A 20,050-nucleotide genomic window follows, 5' to 3' on the forward strand; every position below is an offset into this window, starting at 1 on the left:
TTACTTAGAATTTGATATTCTTCCATATTTTGGTATAAAAAGTATAGTACTCCATTTAAAAAAAGAAAGTTAACTTTCAAATCTCCGAAATGCCTTCACCTATAAAAAAGATAAATACACTACATAGTGTATCCTCTTAAACCATGCAACTTTTTTATATAAAATTTTTTTAGCAAACGCATACTTTGGAAATTATAGAGATGCACATGTTGCGTGGACTATCCAGTAGTTTTGATGTCAAAAAAAAAGAATGGGCTCCAAGAAATATATTAATAGAATGTTTATAAATTCATTAGTAATTCGAAAAGTTTTCTTTAGTTTGTTGCGCGGGTTGTCGGTAAATTAACGTTTATGATAAAAATCAAAAATTTAAAAGTAATTAAACTCAAAAACAAAATTTAGATCAGACGAAAATTAAATAGGTGTTTAACGAACGAACTCTAGTTAAAAAGTATAATCGCGTACTGATTTTCAGTTCTATGTTATTAATATAAATAATGTTTTACATCGGGCGCACAGTTACACGGATTTGAACATAATTGATTTTATAATAAACAATATTGTAATTACATGACGTGTTCTCAGCTTTCATTTTCCCTCCAAAATTCAGAATGAATATAGTAGCACATTTTAATCTAGCTATGTTCACACAAGTACAAGATCGAAGATATACTACAGTAAAGACAAGAATCGTAAATTGTAACAAGTTGTGGCGAGACTATTGAATCCAAATCAGGTCACACAGTGTGGCCCACACTATCCACAATCCACATTGATGATCAGTGATTGATCAGAGAACGCCATTAAAGATGGCGGAACTATCCTTAAACAACGATGGGGAGGAATGTCCTCCGACGAAGAAATTAAAAGTAGATGCAGAAAATTCGTCCGAAACTGTTGTCAATATACACGAGACCGAGATTTGTTTGTCCACGTTTGAAATAAATAAAATTCTACAAAACAATTGCTTGAGAAAGCAAGTGTGCGTGGAGGGTGTATTTAAAGGACATAAAGGGTCTAGTGTTGTTTTATTCGAAAGGCAAAATTTCTCTGACGATGTACCATCGCTGAAAAAAGAACTATTTAATAAGGACACAATATTACGGAAACATTATAGCAACGATGTTTACGGAAATTACCATTGTTCCCCAATCAAAGAATATAATGGTAAGTTGTGGTTAATTAATTAATTAAACCATAACATTGCTAGCTTTGCTCATTAGATAATCGATCGTTTTCATGTGATTTTAGAGTTAAATGTGATGGTTATACATCCTGCAACACCTAAACATATTGAAAAGTTCAAAAGAAAGGAATTATATATTGTGGATGAAACTTATGAACTTTATAAGAAAATTACTCTTCCACATATAGAATCCAGCAGCTTTTCTTTTCAGGTACTTACAATTTACTTAGAAATGTCTCAGAACAATTATATTCATTCTCAGAGCATAGATGCTCAATTGTAATTCACATAAAACTAAATACATATATAAATAAACTTCAAAATAATGCAATTTTTCAGTTAGAAAACTAATGAGAAATTGAATACAGATTTAAAGTAAATTTATTGTAATTTAATTACACTCTTTTAGCTTTATCCATTGATCATTTTGTATTTTATAATTTTCCTTTAGTGGATATACAATATTTTAGAGCAAAAAGCAGAACAAAACCAAGTTGTGTACCAAGATAGAGATAAAAACATTGGATTTGTTTTGGTGAATGATTTGAAATGGAATGGAGAACTGAACACATTAAAATTATTAGCACTTCCATTCCAAAAGATTCGATGCATAAGAGAGTTGAATGCCTCCCATATTCCATTGTTAAAGAACATAAGGGATTCTGCAGTGAAGGAGATTTCAAAGAAATTCAATGTATCTGCTTCTCAACTTAGGATATATTTACACTACCAACCATCCTATTACTATCTTCATGTACATTTTGCATACCTCATGTTCGAAACTCCAGGTAAATATGAAATGTGTTCAATTATATTATACAAGGTGGTTAACAAAACTTGCACAACTTGAACAGCTTCTGAATTATTTAGTGTATGAGAAAAAAAAAGAAAAGTATGTTTGTATCAAAATAGCAATTCAACCTATTGTCTTAATATTGAATATTTGCTTTATGAAAAAATACAAAGAATATCGATATCTGATGAAAAGTTGAATTTTCTTCGTTCTTGTTTTTTTTTGCCACCGTTTTTATTTTACGTGTTTTGTAAAAATATTCAATTTTAAATGATTTTTTTATGCAGGCATTTATGCAGAGAAGGCGCACCTTTTATCTGTTGTGATAAGAAACCTTGAATTGATGTCGGATTATTATAAAAAAGCTGTTCTTTCGTTTGTGGTCGCTGCCGGAGATCCTCTATGTATTAAGTTTCAAGAGGAAGGAGTTTTGACCGAAGTAAAGTCTGAATCCATAGAAGATTAAAAATTGTACTAGAAAATGTATTAGAACGCTATATTTTATATACGTTAATATATGGAAGTAAATAAATTACGTGCAGTACATATTAACATTTTAAAGATAGAAGAAAATAGGCATTATTTACGATCGTTACAACCTAGTCATTAAAAAATTTTACAATTTATATTTTTATCGTACGAGCGATGTAAAATAATGTTCACTTAAATGCCCAAGACTGAACATGGATATTGAAATCGGAAGTTTATTCCAAAAATTGGCCAGCTGTAGTTCACGCTGTCATACGTAAACAAATCCGTCTGTTGATACAGATTGTAGATAACGCCGAGGTTCGACTTGAGCAAGGAATTCTAAGATATGATGGGAAACAACTCGACTCATTACTATTAGGAGTGGGCGGGTACGACGAGAGGGAAAAAGAAATATTTCCAGCGGAATATATCAGTCTGTTAGTAAGGTACACGGACGAACCTGATACAAAATTGGGGAGTCACTAGGTCACATGAATTTGTAGTTGGATATCTGGAAAATAGGGGACGAATCTGATGCGAAGTCAGGGAGCCAGGAAATGTTAGTTGGCCTCGTAACTTTAGGTTAAAAATGTAATATAATTCAAGCGGTAAAATTATATTACTGTGGGATCGTTTAACTATGATCGCTTAATATAGTGATAGATTTAAGGATTTGAGTAACTCTGTTTAATAATGAACACTATGGATAAGGGTGTTCAGCAACCTCGGGTCAAAATAAGACGAAAATCAAGAATAGTAATATGTTAATCGAGGCTTCGTTTAAAAGTTATTAACATTTAAAGATCCGCCTGTAGGACGGCAATCTGCGAACAGCTGTGAACACATCGTAGTGTGTGTATGCTCGCATGTGGATAATTTTTGTGCATACTAACGCGTATTGGAGGTAGTTTCCTTCGGGCATCGGTCTGCCGTCTGATAATACGATATTGCCTTTTTCAATCCCTCCCATAATCAACTCACATACATTTACGCGCAACTACAGCTGTTTGTCCATCAATGCTAATTCAGTGAATAGTTTCTGAACTGACCACCATCTATGAGAAGAGGACGCTAAAATCAACTCCGAATTTTCAGGCTGTGAAAGTCCATAAGGTGTAAGCACAGACGCGGTATAAGAGTAGACCTTTCACCTTATGGACTTTCGTGACTCAATCTGACTGCCATACCGACCTGAAAATTCGGAGGTGATTTTAGCGTCCTCTTCACATGGATGGCGGTCAGTTGAGAAACTATTCACTGAATTAGTATTGATGGCAGCCAGCTGTAGTATGTCCGTAAATCCATGTGAGTTAACTAGGGAAGGGATTAAAATTCATTTCTGAATCTGTTGGTAACGTTACGAACGACATGAAAATGGTAATGGGGTTTCGAGACCTCATAAAAATGGGCCGAAAAATACATTGGGTGAAAGATCTACTTGTATACCTCGTCTCTGGCAATACTCTAGAATCTTTGATGAATCAATGAGAATCAAAACTAATCTAGTGAAGAAGCTCTATATTTACGATGACCTATACAAAGCGGATCGCAGCCAATTTGCTAATATTATTTAGCTTTTAATTAATAATTGCATTACCCAGCTAAGAGCGATACGATTATTAATTAAACGCTAAATAATATTACCCAGGTCTCACCACGAGGAGGTTGCTGCGAATGGAGACCCGAAGGGAGATAGATGGAATCCAAGTTCCATCGATCTCCCTTTTACATCCTTAGAAACTAGATTAGTCATGCCAAGTAATTATTTTATTTAAAAGAAGGACGAAGCTAAATCGTGGGATACGCGACGCGACGCGATGCTGAACCGTGCAGCAGATCTTCGGATCGAATCAACACTACCCTTGGTAGATTGATTTCTATTTCTAGAAATCGATCTATCATTGGCAGGCGACTAGATCTTTCGGACAAACTGGACGGCCGATCACATGTTTCGTTCGACGAAACAGTGGTGACCGAAGCAAGAAACGAGAGAACGAGTCGAGAGAAGCTACTTGTTAAATAATTACTTGGCAATATTAGGAGACGCATACAATAGGGACTTAAAATTAACGTCGAAGCTCAAGTCTAGTCAAGTTGAAGCTAAAATTCGGACGATAGAAGGAAACAAAGTTCCTTGACTTAGTTGTACCAAGCAATTATTTGGTTAAAAAGAGGGATGAAGCTAAATCGTGGGATACGCGACGCGACGCGACACGATGCTGTACCGTGCAGCGGATCCGAGGATCGAACCTACTGCCCTTGCTAACTCGATCTCAACAAGAAAACAGAGAACTGCAACCCCGAATCGAGGTCTCCATTTCTCCAACGCAACCCGCCGGGAGCCCGAAGGACCCGACTTAGGCTGTCTGACAAAGAGAGAGTACCTGAGACAGAGTCGACTTCCGCTGGAAGGTATGCGTTTCCGCAGAATACGGAAACTCCACACCTTCCAGCGAAGTGCCGTTTTCCCTCAATCAAGCTTACCAAGGGAAGGCGATTAGACCTTTCGGACCAGATACACGGCCGATCACATGTTTCAATCGATGAAACAGCGGTGACCGAAGCTAGGAACGAGGGAACGAGGGAACGAGAAAACGAGAAGCTACTTATTGAATAATTGCTTGGTAAAACGCGAAAATATGTACAATAAAGAAATCTTCGACGTTAATTTTAAGATTCGCGACGAAGCTTAAATCTAATCGACTTAGAATTAAATGTCCCTCGGCGGTTGTGGCGTACTCCCTCGATGTCCTTGCTATTAATCTAAATTTAAACTGAAATCAAAACTAATATTTATATTAGTGTGATATAGAAGGAAATTTAGCAAAATATTACAAGAATTTAAGCTGAAACATAAAAATAAAAATCTTATATTTATCAGTGACATCGAAACAAATATGGTATATGCATCGACACAATGTTGTACATATCAAAACGAACATTCGATACCCTAACCCTAACCCTAACCGATTCCCAACCACCCTCCATTAATAAAAATCTTATATTAATCAACGTCGTCGAAACAAATATGATATATGCATCGACACAATGTTGTACATATCAAAACGAACATTCGATACCCTAACCCTAACCCTAACCCTAACCGATTCCCAACCACCCTCCATTAATAAAGATCTTCTGTGATCAACGATCGTTGGTCGAAGAAGAAACAAACGAAAATGCAACTAATGAAAGATGCACAACCAACGAAGAGAGTTGAAAGAATTTTCAAAAGAAACTTGGATCAAGACACCAAACAATTAAACGAAATGAAAGAATCAAACTACTTCGGCAGAATATTACGAGAATTCGAGCAAGAACGAAAAAATAAAAAACTTATTCTAATCAGTATAATACAAATTCATGAAATTGTATAGAAACAAATATAGTATATGATTGAACATACATTATTATATCCTGCAATATTATACATATCAAAGTAATAACATAAATTCGACAAACAATGTAAAAGTAGAAACAGAGAAAAGGAACATTCATAATAACCAAATAAAATCAGATAGATAAATAAAATTGAATTCACATCAAACAAACAAATAATAATAAAATACAAATAAGTGGAGTGGACTTACTACTTGTGGTCAGTATATAGGATAGTTACCAAATAGGATGGTTACCACTGGGCCAGCTGTAAAGTAAGAAAATATTCATATTATAATAACATCAGTTAGGCAAGCATGGCAAAATCAGGTCATTGTAACGAAATTGGTATCAAACGACAAAATAGAAGTGGGGAGAGCAATTTTAAATAGTTCTTACCAGTGGTCATCACGGTCCGGCACTGGTCAGTAGTGGTCAGTAGTCGGATCTGCACTGGTCAGCACTGGTCAGTAGTGGTCAGTTCTGGTCAGTTCTGGTCAGTCCTGGTCAGTCCTGGTCCCCCCAGTGGTCACCGCTCCACGAATGGCCTGGCTTAGGCCCGCGAGACCCGTTCCCCCTGGATGCTCCAGGGGTACTGAAGAATTTGTCCAGCGGTAATCTTCGAGTGGGGAAGTCGAAGAGTGGGGAGACTGTGTCAACGTGAAGAGTTAAGAACCGCTTTGTCTACAGAACAACATTATTTCGATTGGTCCTATTTCTTGACCATTCCTAAATCTTCACTGGACACCTGACCTCGATGTTCACCTCATTGTTGACCACCAGTGACCATAAGTTAGTCATTGTCGATCATCGACCCATTAAAACTATTACGAAGATTAAAGCCTTCTTACGAGGATCCCCTTACAATTTGATGCATGATCTTTTTAACATTTTGTTTCACTTTGGAAGAATGTATCTCATGTTATAAAACACTCATGGTACAGCGATAGCGTTCATCCCACTAGCGATAGGTCTATTCTTTACCTCGTTTATGTGTAATAGGTATACATGGGTTGGAAAATAAAAATGCCTGGGCAGTTGAGACTCAAAATCGTATGCAGGTTGACAATCGGATTTCAGCTATTTCGAAAGCAAGAAAGAAAGTCTCACATTCGCCTTCTTTCTTGAATTTCCTAAGCTGACCAAAGTACCTAAGCTTACGTACACATGGCGTGGATTGGTATGCGTAAATGGAGGGGTAAGCTTACTCTGGACACCGGTCTGCCGTCTGATAACACGGTTATGAATCAATTTTTAGATTTATCAATGCACATATCCGTACTTATGCGTATTTTAGATTGGATTAAATCCCTGCTATCGGAGAAAAATGATCGATTTGGTATGGAATGATCCATATATGAACCAATCGAATCCTCTGTATTAGGAGTTACTTAGCTAACAAGCTTGTAGGAAATTAGGATTCTTTTTATGGACGTCGTAACTAGCATCGTTCATAAACGGTAAAACTCCCGATTACTATGTCCACTAAAGGAAAAATAGATCCTCGAAGATTTCTTCACACAGTAAAACGATCGCGTGATTCTTGCGATCAAAGAAATTGAAATTCAATTCTTCAAATTAAATGATCGAATTCATTTTCATCGTTTGCCCCTATTAATTTATTAATTCGACTGTCATGAACAATGATTGTACGAATTGATATAAAGGGTTACGCTAGAGCTCTAAATCATTATAGTCTTTAGCTTCCCATCGTTTTATAATAATTTCGTTCTGTTAAATTCGTTAAAAACTAAATTCGTTAAACTAAAAATTTTTCAGTGTAATAATTTTAGTACAATATTTTATCCAAATATGTTGAAGTATTTTCCAGTAATGGTCAAAAAAATACAGAATTTTCAAAGTAGGATTTTAGGATATTTTCAAATAAATCTAAAAACATTGAAAATTATTAAAAAATCACAAAAATATTATATACTATATGTATATACAGGATGGTCCTGGTAAATGGAAAAGAAGTTTTATTTTTCTCAATCTTTTCCAAGCAAATATGTCCGAGTTCCATTTCTATAAAACCTCCTTTCTAACGCGCTTAGAGTGCCTTTTGTAAGGTTCACCGGTTTATGAGATTCTGCTCTGTTTTCCCATGACCGTTTCACACACAGATCCGACGATAAAAAGCTTCTGCTTTGTCATAACTACTAACTATGTTCGAGAATCTCGTTTTAACAATTTTCGACATTTTTAATTAATTTCCAATTATCAATTCTCTAAAATACAATTTTCAAACTATTCCTAAAGAAAATTCTCCTCAGTCTCTAAAGTCTAATACAACATATAACAATACTTTCATATTAATATCGTAAAGCTAATAAATTATTAATTTGAATCAAATTTCATTTACATTGAAAACTATTTCCTTTTTCCCTATTAATTTTCTTATTCTTTTCACAACTTATGTGTATTTTATGCTCGAAATTATCAAAATAAAATATGTAATTCATCGAAAGAACTCTTTGAATTTAATTAAATGAAAAATTTGCAATAATTACGAATAGAATTCTGGTTTTTCTTCGTCCCGAAAAATTGCTAATGATAATATTTGCAAGTTTTCTAACTTTTAGTATAAGTTACGATATTTTGAAATTTTAAGATTTAAAAGTAAACGGAATTTTAATTAATCGAGTGTTAAAGTGGTTGTGGTTTGAGAGCATGGATTAGAAGGAAAATGGAAGTAGCATAGGTTTGAGAAGCCCTGGTGCCGAGGAATCGCAAGGAAGAGTGGACGATTTAACCGCAACTCTAGGATGGGACGTCGCGAACAGATACGGCGTAGAGTAACAACGACCGAGCACGTAACCAACCGCGTAAGTCTCTGGTGAATGGGAAAAAGGAGAAGTTTCGAGTGTGTGTAGTATCACTCAACACGCCGGACGTCCCACTAGGAGAACGGATCGACCGCTTCGAGGTAGAAAGGTTCACTGGATTCTTTCGTCCGACCGAAACGCGGAACGGCCATTCGGAACATGGGAGCAGAATCTTAAACAGAGTAAAACTTGATTGCTCGTTTGAAATGGAATTTCGTGGAATCTAAAACACACACCGCTACCATCGCTAATTAATCCAAATAACAACTCCACACTAGATAATTAGATATAGATAATTTAATTTAATTTAACCCTTTAATATATTTTTCGGGTTAACCGAGAATGATCAGTTTTCTTTATTGGATTTGTTTCTAAAAATGCGGTTTTTGTTAATTACAATGTTGTATCTAACGTATAATTTGAAGGAAAACAAATATTATCATTCTCAAACCGTTAGATTAAACAAATATCGTTTTTCGTAAATTCGATAAATAATATAAATAGTACGTTTCAGAACGAAGAAAGTACAGAATCTTACTATGACTATTGCAAAATTTTTATTTATTATTACTCAAACAAGCAAGAAAGGATAGAATAATAGAAATACATCGATGGATGTTTTATTTTTTCAAAATTAATTTAGTAAAAATACTATGAAAAGTGATTCGATTTTATAGGAAATCTTGCGTGTCATTTTCGTTAAATTGAAATTTGGTCTTTAAAGTTGAATATATGTAGAGTAATTCGAATATAATTTTGTTTCTTTAATAGTAAACAATCTTAAAAATAGTATATGACTTTCGTTTTTTTAATTTTTCTAACTGGGAATTTCTTCTTTTAAGGCGTCTCTGAGGTCGTCAAACTCGAAACTCTCGAGGGGGACTATTTACGTATTAAATCATACTTTCAAAATAGATAGTAACCGGCGGGGGAGGGAGGGGGGGCTGTGTGACACAGAACCATTCATAAAATATCTTATTTTGATAAGTTAAAGCAAGGGTGTTTTCACACAACAACACAAGGAATTATATTTGTAAACTGAATTGATTTACTTCATTTTATGCTTGGAATAAAAAAATTAAATATGACAAAAATATTTTCCACTAAACTTCGAATTAGGTATTAAATACTATTTCAACGAATTTTTTCAATAAATAAATTATGTATTTTCAAATATGCATATATGTGTTGTTATTTGTTAATTACAATTGTATTTTGTTTCCGAGTAAGTTGAAAATCATCTACCAAAGAATATTGTTAATATAAGTCGATGATGAAAGTAATATTGGTTTTCTTTATCCCCCATTTATTTGAAAAACTTTTAATATTTGCCATTATGAGAACTTCTTCCTGTAGAATTTTGTACGTATTCACACTATCGTAGTATAAATGAATGATTTTTATTATTTAAATTTAGAAACTACTTGCGATTGTCTTATCAAAAAATTGCAATGACTGCCACTGTTTCGTTTCGTAATCAAGTGAGTTGAAAATAGAAAAAATCAATAGTGTTTGAGTATAGTTTGCTCGGTTGTTGAGAGAAGGGTATCTGCGCGCATCTGTGAATTGTGAAACTGAAAGTCTTCCACTTCCTGCGAGGAAGTTTCGTCCTCCATCGGAGAAAGGAAGCCTCGAAAATGAATTTGACCTAAATCATTCTTTTTTCGTGGCTACGCTTATGCGCCACTTTCTTTTTCCTTTTCGTTTGCGATTATATTCCCGACGACCTTAATCCTCCTATCTCAAATTCTGAGTCGCCATTTTTTTTTATTATCGATTCCACCTGAAAATGGCCAAATATTATTTTTATCTTTTTTCTTCGAATTTTTGTAACTCGTTTATATTGTATTTTTATTAAAAACGAGAAACGGAGACTTGGCTTAGAGATTGGACGATTAAAGGTGCTTCAACTCCATTCAAATAATTTTTAAACTATACATTTCACATTTTGACAATAATTTTTTGTGGAATCGAAATACAAAAAAAATGTAGGATTTTAAAATAAGTTCGAATAGAACTTATGTTTGTATGTGATTCCATCATTTCAGTGTGTAGAATCCTCTGTTGAGGTTATAATCAATTGTATCGAAAATTATTTCCCAAAAATAAAACCTTTTTAGTTTCATAGTAATTCGAAATGTTTAAAATATGAGGTATACAAGCTAAGAATCGCCACATATTAATTTCCGTCATTTTAAAGGTTCAAATTTATGCTATCGCACTCAAGAATTGAATTTTCTTAAATGGCTTTTTCTAATTGGAAAAAAATGAAAACAGTTTTTCCTAAAATATAAAAAAAATTCAAATCGACACCAAAATCTTCCAAATTTTTCCCCTCGACTGAAACCACTATGAATTTCAAGGTTAAACCCTTCTCATTTCAATACTCCCTCCCTAAACGTTAGTATATCATTTTTTTTGCACAATGTTATTCCATTTTGAATTAGGTGTGCTCTAGATAATAAGATTAACACTTGTTAAATTTGCAAAAATTAAAATTCAATTATTTAATTGAATTATGGATAAAAAGTGTTGTCGAAATTTTGCGAACGAAGGAAAAATATATTTTCATAGCCATTAACCTATTTATTAAATAGAAATAACGGCTTTAGAGTTCAGAGGGGACAAGAAGATGATCCAAAATAATTTCTTTTGTTGTTTGACTCTTAGGCGAATTAACTTCTCCGGTATGATACGACTTTAAATCGCAAGTGATGCGATAAAGCTTGTCATTTAAATTTTAGTGATGTTTTAAGGAGATACGTGACAGGAAAAATATTAAAAAATTAGTAGGTACGATATCTCCTACACGGTCTTTAAGTGACAAAATTGAATTCATAAAAAAATACGGTTAAGTTTTAACAACTAATGAAGGTTTGTGGATTGGTAGATAGTATGAACGTCGTTCTTGAAGTGTTAAATTTATTGTAAGTTATTGGGAGGTATGCGTGGCCTTAGACAAGTTGTAATGGCAATCCTATATAATACCCAAACATTTAAATTCGTATTAGAATCCTCGCTAACGAAATTCCACTCCAGGTACCAATCTTCTATAAGAATTTCTATAAGTATTTATCTTCTATAAGTATTTGCGTACGGCCATCGTCTATTTATTAATTAGAAATGGTGGCCCTAGAGTCAGGAAACTCTTAGAAATGGCGGTTCTAGAGCGATTTGGGCAAGAAGATGGCCCTCGAGCAATTTCCAAGTTCTCTAATTTGACGTTTCAGGCGATCAAGATTGAATGAACACCGCTGACGGGTCTAGAAAAATCATAATGGCGGTGTTAGGTGTTGCGCAAACGCGTAAATTCGTGTCTCCAGCACGTCAGAATAGCGAGACTCCGTTGCAAGGTATATCAGACAGTTTTAGAAAGTCATTAATTGTCGAAAAGTTGAACGATTATCGTCTTCCGTCGTGTTGCATTTCCTCGAGGGTGGAATGTATGGTTCAGGGACGACACTTCCTGGTATCGAAAGGGTTGTGAGTCAAGTTCGGTGATTGGTTGAAAGGAGAAAAATGAAAAGGACGAAGAATAGACGATGGCGGAGGCAGAGGAGGGAGAGAAAGAGATTCGCAACGCGGTCTCATCAGCATAGGTGATGGGTCGAGATGCGAGTGGGGCTATGGCTGCTATAAAAGGGGCATTGTGGCAACCGCGGAGCATCAGTCCTCAAATCCAGGATCAGCAGTAACCATGAGGGCATTCATGGTGAGTTTAAAATACATCTCTCGTCTTTGAAACTATTCCCTTTCCTCCGATCTGGAACTTTTCCTTTCCGCGTTACCGGTGCCAACCGAGCCTCCTGCTCGACCAACTTTCATCCTACTTTCCTATTTATTCCTACCCACGCCGAAGATGACCCCGTAGGCCCCCGAATCTCGACAGTTCCTTTCTCCTTCGATCTCACAACTTTCGTTTCGTTGGCAAATCCTCGTGGTTGAGTCAGTGCGGATGTTTTATGGTTCTTCGATCGCTGTACCGGAGGTCTTTGACTTGCACGGGTCGCACCGAGTCTCGGAACAGAGACGTCCACGAAATAATTTTCCATCGCGATCGAGAAACTTTTCGAAACTTAGTTTTCAAATTTTTTATTTCAAAGTTGTTTTCGTATTCGCGAACGGTTTTTACGTTTGATAGAATTTTCTGTTAGACTCAGTGATTCCTTTGGCGCCATTGTAATATCTCATGAAATTTGAAATTTCAAAGATTAACTTTCGTATAATATTAGAATCTTCTAAATTTTTATTTAAATACTGTGAAATGGCTTCGAAACAATGGATTGGATACTGCAAAAAATTTAGTTTTTCAAATATAAAATTTACACTTCCTGTTTTAGTTTTAATATTGTTAAATGAAACGTTAGTTTGAAGCTTGTCTCGAATTGCAAGGATTCATTTAACAGTGATTTGATCTTTGGGGTTGTTTGAAGATTGTGTTACTCGTCGAACGATTTGAGATTAAAAATAGCAGAGTAATGGTGACCGTGTGAAAGTTCCGAGTGTTTACAGCGTGGCTCGAAGGAACGAAAGAAAGAATGGAAAGGGAGATGATACTGGAGAAAGTGGAGAGAGTGGGGTTCGATGACGATCTGGAGGAAGAAACAGATGCAATTCTACGATCGTGCCAATGCACTTGATTATCGTATTACCGTCCACTATTACGAACCGACTTAAATCACTCAAACCACTCAAATTAAATTTTCCTGGACAATTCTGACTACCTACAGCCATTTTATCTAATTTTCCCAAATTTTGACAATTCTGACTTTTGAAAGGGTTCTCTTTACTATATTAGTAGAATAATTATACGATTAGAAAATATTAATTCGAGTTTCAAAAATTCGACATCCATTATTACGAAATTTATATTGCATTGCAGTGTTAATACATTAACATTATACTATACTTTTTAGTTATCTTTAATATATCATTATCATTATTCATTGCACTGCAAAATTATTACACTGTTATTACTTGCATCGTCTCAATATCGGTTAGAGCCTCTGAAAAGCGAATGTCTCAAATGGTTTTGATTTTTTACTCCTCAAATCTGTCGATGACCATTTTCTAACGCCTGCTAAGTTTAAAAGAGGCCTCTACCTAACATCCTCCATCCTATTATCAAATAATGTTTACTCACAGTTCGGAAACAGATCAAACCACAAAACTGCATATTCCCCCTCTCTTTCTGTTTGAAGATCGTGGTGCTCGCCGCCTCAGCAATGGCGCGACCAGAAGCCGGATACTCTTACTCCCAGCCCAGCTCTAGTTACGGAGCGCCTGGAGGAACCGGTGGAGGTGGACTCGGTGGAGGACTCGGCGGAGGACTTGGCGGAGGACATGGCGGAGGTCTTGGCGGAGGACTCGGCGGAGGACTCGGTGGAGGCCTCGGTGGTGGACTCGGTGGGGGTCTTGGCGGAGGATTGGGCGGAGGATTGGGTGGAGGATTCGGCGGAGGCTTTGGTGGAGGTTTCGGTGGCGGTGTCGGGGGCGGTGGTGGAGGCGGTTTCGGAGGCGGCGGATCCCTCATTCAGAAGCACATCTACGTCCACGTGCCGCCTCCAGAGGCACCGGAAGACAGACCTCTGAGACCCATAGCGCCGCCCGCGCCTGCCCAGAAGCACTACAAGATTATTTTCATCAAAGCGCCCACTCCACCCACCCCCACTGCCCCTGTGATCCCAGCGCTTCCTCAACAAGACGAGCAGAAGACCCTGATCTACGTGCTGGTCAAGAAGCCTGAAGAAGCGCCAGAGATCAGTCTCCCAACCATAGCGCCCACGCAACCCAGCAAACCGGAAGTTTACTTCATCAAATACAAGACGCAGGTACGTGATTCTTCGGGAAAACTCTACTTACTTTTTTTTTTATAAACACCTCCACGGAAGAACGTATTGAAGTATCTCTCTCTCACCCATCCAAGTCGTTTTCTTAGAGGAGAATCCGATGTAACGTGACATTTTTATTTACTATAACCTCTACGGTAAGACGTGAAACTCACACCACAGGCACAGCTGACTCGAGTACTAGCCATGCTGAATGAGAAATAATAAAACCGCAAGAGTCTGATTTTGCTTCTTCCAGGAAGAGTACGCAGCATTTATGCGTCTTTATCTATGCAATACAAAATCAGATTCTCACAGATTTATTGCCTCTCCCTCAGTATGGCTCATACTAGAATCGACTATGCCACGGGCTCTACATTAGCGCCATCAGTGATCCATTGTCGATACAATACTAAAGAAGGGCCCAAACTGACACACCAAAGGAGAAAAATTCCCCATAGAAGACACTGAACCTTTTGACTTAGAATTTGCTAAAACGCGTAGAAAAATCTTCATTGTTTTTATGTCTGGTGAAAAATAGAGGACATAGTTAGTCTTGACCGGTTAATAGGAAATTAGTAACACTAGGAACCTTTGACTTAGATTAACCATTTGCACTGTGTTTTTACGAGAATATTAGGATAAGAAGGAAACTTTTTAGTTTTGTTAGTAAAATTGTACTGTTATTTGATGCAAGAAAAATTAAAATCATCATCGGGAAACCTTAATGTTGCATTGTCGCGCAACACGAAATCGCGAGTAGATAAATTTTCTATTGACGTTTCAGTAATAGATGGATTTTAATATTCTGTAGTCTAAGAAAGTTCGATTAATTGCAATGGATCTGTTGTACGATAGGAGGTACGGTCGTTATTGACTGTGGCGGGTTAGAATCATGGTTCTGGTGCCCATAATAACCGACAGATGTCCTAACTAAACTCTTATAGTAGTATAGTAACTGTAAGCGTAACTTAATAATGACACACTCCTTTAAAATATGACCCCGATGCCCTTAATAGCTAATAAATGACCTAACTAATGTCATAAAGTAGTATAGTAAGGTTTGGACTTAATAACGACGTAGTTGTTTAAATTATGATTCTGGTGCTCTCAATAACTATTAGATATTTTAATTAGCCTTTAGCTTCGTGTAGAGGGCATTGTCGATAATAATAGATGCAGGATAAGTCCCACAATAATGAAAAAACATTGAAGGATTCATATTTTAAAATCACTATTGCAAGGAACCTAGGATCCTTACTTTAGAACTACTACTGCCTGAGACTACATATAAAGAATGGTCCCACAAATCATACATAATTGATAAAAATTGAATCATTCTATGCCATTGTTATCGAAACATCAAAACTACAAATGGGTAAACCTCGTATTCGAACAGGGCCCATACAGTTTGGTGAATATCTTAGCAAGAAAAATTGAGCACAGTAGGCTTCTCTAGACATTTTCCAAAATAGTAATCCTAAAAGATTGTTCCCCGTAGTTAACTCGAATGAATCTAAAAATAATTAGTTCAAATTTACTTTATCATACCCGTAATCATTTCTTATTTACAAATTGCAGAAGGAAGTCACGTCCGGAGGCGGAGGTGGACTCGGCGGCGGTGGTGGACTCGGTGGTGGACTCGGCGGAGGACTTGGCGGAGGACTCGGAGGTGGAATCGGAGGAGGAATCGGAGGAGGAATCGGAGGAGGAATCGGTGGAGGCGTGGGTGGAGGACATGGCGGCGGTCTGGATGGGCACGGTGGCGGCGGAACCGGCATTGGAGGCAGTGGACCGAGCGGACCCAGCTCAAACTACGGACCACCCGGAGGGTCAGGGCCTTACTAGTCACACAAACTGCCCGTCGAAGCCCCACAGAGCCTTCTCTACCCGCAATCGGCCCCACTTCCACATTCTGCGACACACACGCAATCACGGCTTCGGCCACGGCTCCGGCCATGGCTCAACGGCGATCCAATTGGACGCCATTTTCTGTGATCCTACGCAAACGACCGTGACGACGAGCAGGATTACGGACGCCGCGACGGTCCCAACGCCAAAGGGGACGACGCCGGTCCTGCTCGCGATTTGGAGTTGCGCGATTATTACGACTTACGTGAGAACAGCCACGATCACATGGATGAACGTGACGACGACCACGACTATGATGATGATGATGATGATGATGATGATGATAATGATGATTCCAACGATTGTTAGGAATAAGACGACGACGACGACGACTAGGATTAAAAGTTTTTTTATACGTTATTTTTTGCAAGAAAACGGTGGCGAAATAAAGCTTTTTTTATGTATTTTTACATAAAATGATGATCTACTTCTCTTTCACCCCTCCCTACAACGTATTCCAAAGAAGCTATTTCTAACGAGGACACAAGTCTTTAATGGCAATTTGTAAGACTGGCAGATTTTGATCCTTCTGTTTATGAAAATACTTCCTACCTGAAATTTCAGGGAAACATTTCTAACCTCACATTATATTTTCGGAAAAGAATTTTTTTCTCGAAACTGCGTAGGATTTCGGGAGTATGTCTATTCACCAAAAGTGATTGCAGTTGACCCCCACAACCGAAAATAATTTTTTCATGACGATTTGAAATATTTCAATTTCGCCGAAAAATTTGTCCACCTACTCGAATTTTTTTCTCGAAAGTGCGTAGGATTTCGGGGGTATGTCTATTGACCAAAAATGATTGTAATTGACCCCCGCAACCGAAAATAATTTTTCCAGAATAATTTGAAATATTTTAATTTCGCCGAAAAATGTGTCTACCTATTCGAATTTTTTTCTCGGAACTGAGTAGGATTTCGGGGTTATGTCTATTCACCAAAAATGCTTGCAATTGACCCCCGGAACCGAAAATAATTTTTTCAGAATTAATTAAAAATTTTTTTTTTCGTCGAAAAATTTAGGCATCTACGATTTTTCTTAAAAATTGCTTTTTCATTTTTAGTAACTTTGTTTGACTCTCTACAGAAAAGTTGTCTAATACTTATCTGTAGGTACCCATGAGCTCTACTTCAGAAAAAAGTTTTATTGAAATATATTCACTATTGTAGGAATTATGGCTGTTTGAAAATTGGACCATTTTTATGGGGTTTTTCTCATTTTACGGGGTCAAGGAACAACTTTTTCAATATTGTTAGAATTTCTACATATTCTTCATCAAAATACGCGTTGTTTGCTTTTTTAAACATTAGAATCCTACAATCCGTTCAGAAGTTATGATGTTTTAAAGATTCGCATGAAATTTCAGAGCAACATTTCTGGCCACACATTATATTTTCGGTAATAAATATTTTTCTCGAAAGTGTGTAGGATTTCTGGCAGAGTAACTTTACAATTTTCGTTGAAAACATATAGCGAACCAATGGAACAAAAGAAAAATTAATTTTCGAGTTGAGACATGAAGAGAAATATATTTATGTAAACAAAATTCATGAATTTTAATTGTGTTACAAAAGTAACTACTAAGACAAATTTTAGGTTATGTAATTCACAATTACCTATAAATCAAATTTAGTCTCATAGCAAAATTTTACGCATCTTGTTTGGCAGTCAACGTATCGATAGGACGCGTGCACGAGCTATAATTGGTGAAATGGTAATTGGCAAAAGGATAACTGACAAAAGTGTTGATACCCAAATGAGGAAATGACGGAGAATCGACCTCGAGGACGTTATTTGTAAGGTTTCTCAGCGAAGAAGTATCTAGCAATCGTCTTCATCTTGATTAGTGACTACTCGAGAATAGTGAAAGTTTAGCTTGCGTCACGACACCTTTCCCGAAGACGACGCGGAAATCGACGCCTTCCTCTTACACGGACGATCGATCTTTTCCGCAACCCGTCTGCACGTTGCCCGATTCGACGATGCGTTAAACTTATCGTCTTCTTCATTTTCACAAATTTTCTACAGAGACCCCATTCACTGTCTTCCTAACCTAGTCTACCTAAAATATCTCACAAAGTTACAGAAGAAAAACAAATCTAACGTTTATAAGTTCATAGTTCCATTTAGACATAGTCCACCAATTTTTATATTCCCTCCAAAAAAGCTTGAAAGAACATAACCATTGTGTACCATATTTGTGATAAAATGTCCCTAGTGTCCCTTAACCTCACTTCAGGGCAACAGAGCGTTAAGTCGACGAAAGAAAATTCGTCAGGGTTAGAATAATCGGTGAATAAAAGAAGATGGTGGAAAAGGATCCCTGGGGGAGTATGAATCGAGGGGAAAGCGGGAAAGGAAGAAGAAGGAAACGAAAGCGAGCTCTCTCTCACGTTCTTACGTAGCTGGGATGCTCTCGTAAGAAATCTTGCCTGAGAAACACTGGAAAACTAGGAGAAGGGAGGGGGAGGAGAGAACGTCTGCCAAGAGGCAACTTTCACGCGAACACCCTTTTCGTCTTCCTGCTACTGCGCCTCTGGAAAGGTCATTCAACGACCTCCTTCCAAAAATCGGAACAAATTTCATTCTTTTGGTCCTTGTTCTGCAAAGTAGCTATCTTCTTTCACGAGTTACTTTGACCTTGACTATTTTCTACCAATTGTTTCCAACGCGCAAAAACTACGACACAAGGCTTTGAATTTATAACTCAAAATACTAGGAAAATTTCAAAAATAAAAGTTAATGAAAATTCGTTCTATCTATATCCAACCTCTATTTATATCTGATCTATATCGAGAATATGCATTAAAAACGTGTTATAACAAAATAAAGAAGTTTGATTTCGAACCTGCAGAATTAATAATTGGGAGTTGAATTTTTAATTTTTTCTTGTATTGTTAAATATATTATTATTATTGTTGTAACAATTTTGTTTTTTCACCTATCGATAACTTAGAGTTTCTATGCTATTCATTGCGAGTTTTAATATATAGTGTGGTTCGAAAGTTATAATAATATAAAGACTGTAATTTCTCCTTTCATGATTATTGCTTATCTTAAATTGGCTATAAAAACGAAACGTCTCGAAACGTCTAAATTTTTCAGAAACTAAAAACTGTTGATGAACTTATGAACAAATCATTTACCAAACTACTAATACAAGGAAACAAATAGGTTCTAAGAAACATATTTGTCAAAAGTTACTTTCTAAATATTCCAAATTCATTAATAATTCCAACGGGTCTTCTTTTTTAATGTAATAAACATAAAAGTCACACAAGTGCCATCTTGCGGACAAATTTGGAACTCCGATTGATAAAACTGTCATAATTGTTTATTAATTATAAATATCGTTTCATCAATACTTTATGTTTCATTTTCCAAAGATCAAAATTAAAAAATATTTTTTGTGCGATAATTATTTAAAATTGTGCATATACAAATTTTATATATATAAAAAAACACTACAGTACACAATTCCTAATTAAATAATAAATTAATACTATATGTATACATATATGTATATTTATACATATAATGGTGTTCTGCTGAAAAATTGAACGAACTTATTACTCGATTTAATAGTTTGTTGGATAACCCGTTGTATAATAGCGGTTTGTGGCGCAATAATATAATAAGAATAAATGATAGATACGG

The 20,050-nt window shown here is 36.3% G+C and overlaps 2 protein-coding genes across 2 annotated transcripts; both read left to right on the top strand.

Annotated features, from left to right (window-relative positions):
• Positions 1 to 574: 574 nt before the first annotated feature.
• Dcps (Decapping enzyme, scavenger) lies at positions 575 to 2,523 on the top strand. The gene is made up of 4 exons (XM_076776517.1): positions 575 to 1,167; positions 1,252 to 1,397; positions 1,638 to 1,974; positions 2,267 to 2,523. The coding sequence occupies exons 1-4, from the start codon at positions 810 to 812 to the stop codon at positions 2,443 to 2,445; spliced, it is 1,020 nt and encodes a 339-aa protein (XP_076632632.1). The 5' UTR covers positions 575 to 809; the 3' UTR covers positions 2,446 to 2,523.
• Positions 2,524 to 12,002: 9,479 nt separating this feature from the next.
• On the top strand, positions 12,003 to 16,764 carry Twdlt (TweedleT). Its single transcript, XM_076776567.1, has 3 exons — positions 12,003 to 12,365; positions 13,855 to 14,484; positions 16,063 to 16,764. Exons 1-3 carry the CDS (start codon positions 12,351 to 12,353, stop codon positions 16,327 to 16,329), a joined length of 912 nt encoding a protein of 303 aa, XP_076632682.1. The 5' UTR covers positions 12,003 to 12,350; the 3' UTR covers positions 16,330 to 16,764.
• Positions 16,765 to 20,050: the final 3,286 nt, after the last annotated feature.

This window comes from Colletes latitarsis, chromosome 11 (assembly GCF_051014445.1).
Source record: "Colletes latitarsis isolate SP2378_abdomen chromosome 11, iyColLati1, whole genome shotgun sequence".
In the NCBI taxonomy this organism is placed as follows: Eukaryota; Metazoa; Arthropoda; class Insecta; order Hymenoptera; family Colletidae; genus Colletes; species Colletes latitarsis.

Bases quoted from the DNA above. Each gene is read 5' to 3' on its own strand.
- Dcps (XM_076776517.1), top strand. From the start codon at position 810: ATGGCGGAACTATCCTTAAACAACGATGGGGAGGAATGTCCTCCGACG. The intron at 1,168-1,251 runs GTAAGTTGTGGT...ATGTGATTTTAG, and splicing joins CCCAATCAAAGAATATAATG to AGTTAAATGTGATGGTTATA. The intron at 1,975-2,266 runs GTAAATATGAAA...TTTTTTATGCAG, and splicing joins CCTCATGTTCGAAACTCCAG to GCATTTATGCAGAGAAGGCG.
- Twdlt (XM_076776567.1), top strand. The intron at 14,485-16,062 runs GTACGTGATTCT...TACAAATTGCAG, and splicing joins TCATCAAATACAAGACGCAG to AAGGAAGTCACGTCCGGAGG.